Source organism: Mizuhopecten yessoensis, unplaced genomic scaffold, assembly GCF_002113885.1.
Source record: "Mizuhopecten yessoensis strain PY_sf001 unplaced genomic scaffold, ASM211388v2 scaffold2193, whole genome shotgun sequence".
In the NCBI taxonomy this organism is placed as follows: domain Eukaryota; kingdom Metazoa; phylum Mollusca; class Bivalvia; order Pectinida; family Pectinidae; genus Mizuhopecten; species Mizuhopecten yessoensis.
In genome coordinates this window covers 53,808-55,737 of record NW_018404424.1, presented here as the reverse complement: position 1 = coordinate 55,737, position 1,930 = coordinate 53,808, and the positions used below count along the sequence as shown (strand labels likewise).

At 31.6% G+C, this 1,930-nt stretch overlaps 1 protein-coding gene across 1 annotated transcript in view; it reads left to right on the top strand.

Moving 5' to 3' along the window:
- Positions 1 to 1,273, top strand: part of LOC110445288 (putative beta-hexosaminidase) — a 43,227-nt gene extending 41,954 nt beyond the window's left edge. The window contains exon 9 of the mRNA XM_021489828.1: positions 631 to 1,273. Coding sequence (XP_021345503.1) covers positions 631 to 1,134 — 504 coding nt within the window. The 3' untranslated portion in view covers positions 1,135 to 1,273. The remainder of the gene's footprint in view (positions 1 to 630) is intronic.
- Positions 1,274 to 1,930: the final 657 nt, after the last annotated feature.

Genomic DNA, 1,930 nt, shown 5'->3' with positions numbered 1-1,930 from the left:
ACAAAGTAAGTATAAATTACACAAAGTAAGTATTAATTACACAAAGTAAGTATAAATTATACAAAGTAAGTATTAATTACACAAAGTAAGTATAAATTACACAAAGTATTAATTATACAAAGTAAGTATAAATTACACAAAGTAAGTATAAATTACACAAAGTAAGTATTAATTACACAAAGTAAGTATAAATTACACAAAGTAAGTATAAATTACACAAACGAACATTTTTCATACATTTAATAATGTTATATTTATATACTTAACAATGTTAAAGCTATATAACGATGTTACAAATTGTAGGTATATTTGATGACATGTTATACACTTGATAGTGGTATATTAACGTTGTTAGACATATAAAATGTTAAAGATGATAGTGTTTATACTGATCAGTCTGATACATATTTTGATTATTTTAATGAATCAATCTTATGTATACGAAACCCAATTTCATTATTATTCTGCATTCATGTAATACATATACACACATGTTATTAGATTTTATTGCACTGATGTCATTCATCAACTAATTGATTTCATTTAGTGTTATTGTGTGAAATATTTCTATTGATATAACTGTTGATGAGGTTGTTGCGTGATGACAGTCTCTGTTTCCCTTTTCCTAAGCATCCTGATCCATATGCAAGTGAGCATGAAGCTATTATGTACAATTTCACAAGAAGCCCGGCCTTGACTTTCCCTATTCAGTTAATGTTCGGGCATGCTGCCGACCCTACGGGACGTTTTTCCTTCACGATCACAGATGACCTCCCTTTGTTTTACGACACTGACTTCGGAAGGTATTTTAATAAAACTGGTTTCTTAACTTTCTTGGAACGAAAGCCAATGCTGCTAGCACAACAGCAATTACAAATAGCGATCGTGGAACAATATCGATGGGAAAGGCAACTACATGTACAAATGCTCGCAGCATCCAAAGCTCGCCAGTCCCAAAATCGTTCGACTACTGGAAAAAACAGAACAGCTCCAGGACAAGTTGATACTGGCCAAATAGACATGGGTACTCTCATAACCTCACATTCTAGATCTGGACAGGGAACAAATCTTCTGGAACCCAGTTCACGTCAAGGAATGAATAGTCAAAGCGATGTCAATCCTTCAACAGGATAGACAAAAACTAAGTGAAGTTTCAAACTTATATAACACTACCTCATGTGTAAAACAGCAATTCTTAAATGTATGACCTAACTCCTATCTGCGTTCTTCAATATTTGTTTTGTATATCAATTACATTAAACAGTGTGTGCTGATCGAGAGCTCGTTTTCATTCTTAATTATCTCCTAGATTGGATGACGGTCTACTGCATGTTAATTAAGATACTCTTACTTGATTGATGGACAATAGATATTATGTTGGTTAATACATATCTACTTGATTGATTGTTAGTAATACATATAACAGTAAAGGAGTATTAGTCATGTAATACATATAACAGTAAAGGACTACCAGTCATATAATACATATAACAGTAAAGGAGTACCGGTCATATAATACATATAACAATAAAGGACTACCAGTCATATAATACATATAACAGTAAAGGAGTACCGGTCATATAATATATATAACAGTAAAGGACTACCAGTCATATAATACATATAACAGTAAAGGAGTACCGGTCATATAATACATATAGCAATAAAGGACTACCAGTCATATAATACATATAACAGTAAAGGACTACTAGTCATATAGTACATATAACAGTAAAGGAGTACCGGTCATATAATACATATAACAGTAAATGACTACCAGTCATATAATACATTTAACAGTAAAGGAGTACACCTCATATAATACATATAACAGTAAATGACTACCAGTCATATAATACATACAACAGTAAAGGACTACACCTCATATAATACATATAACAGGAAAGGACTACCAGTCATATAATACATT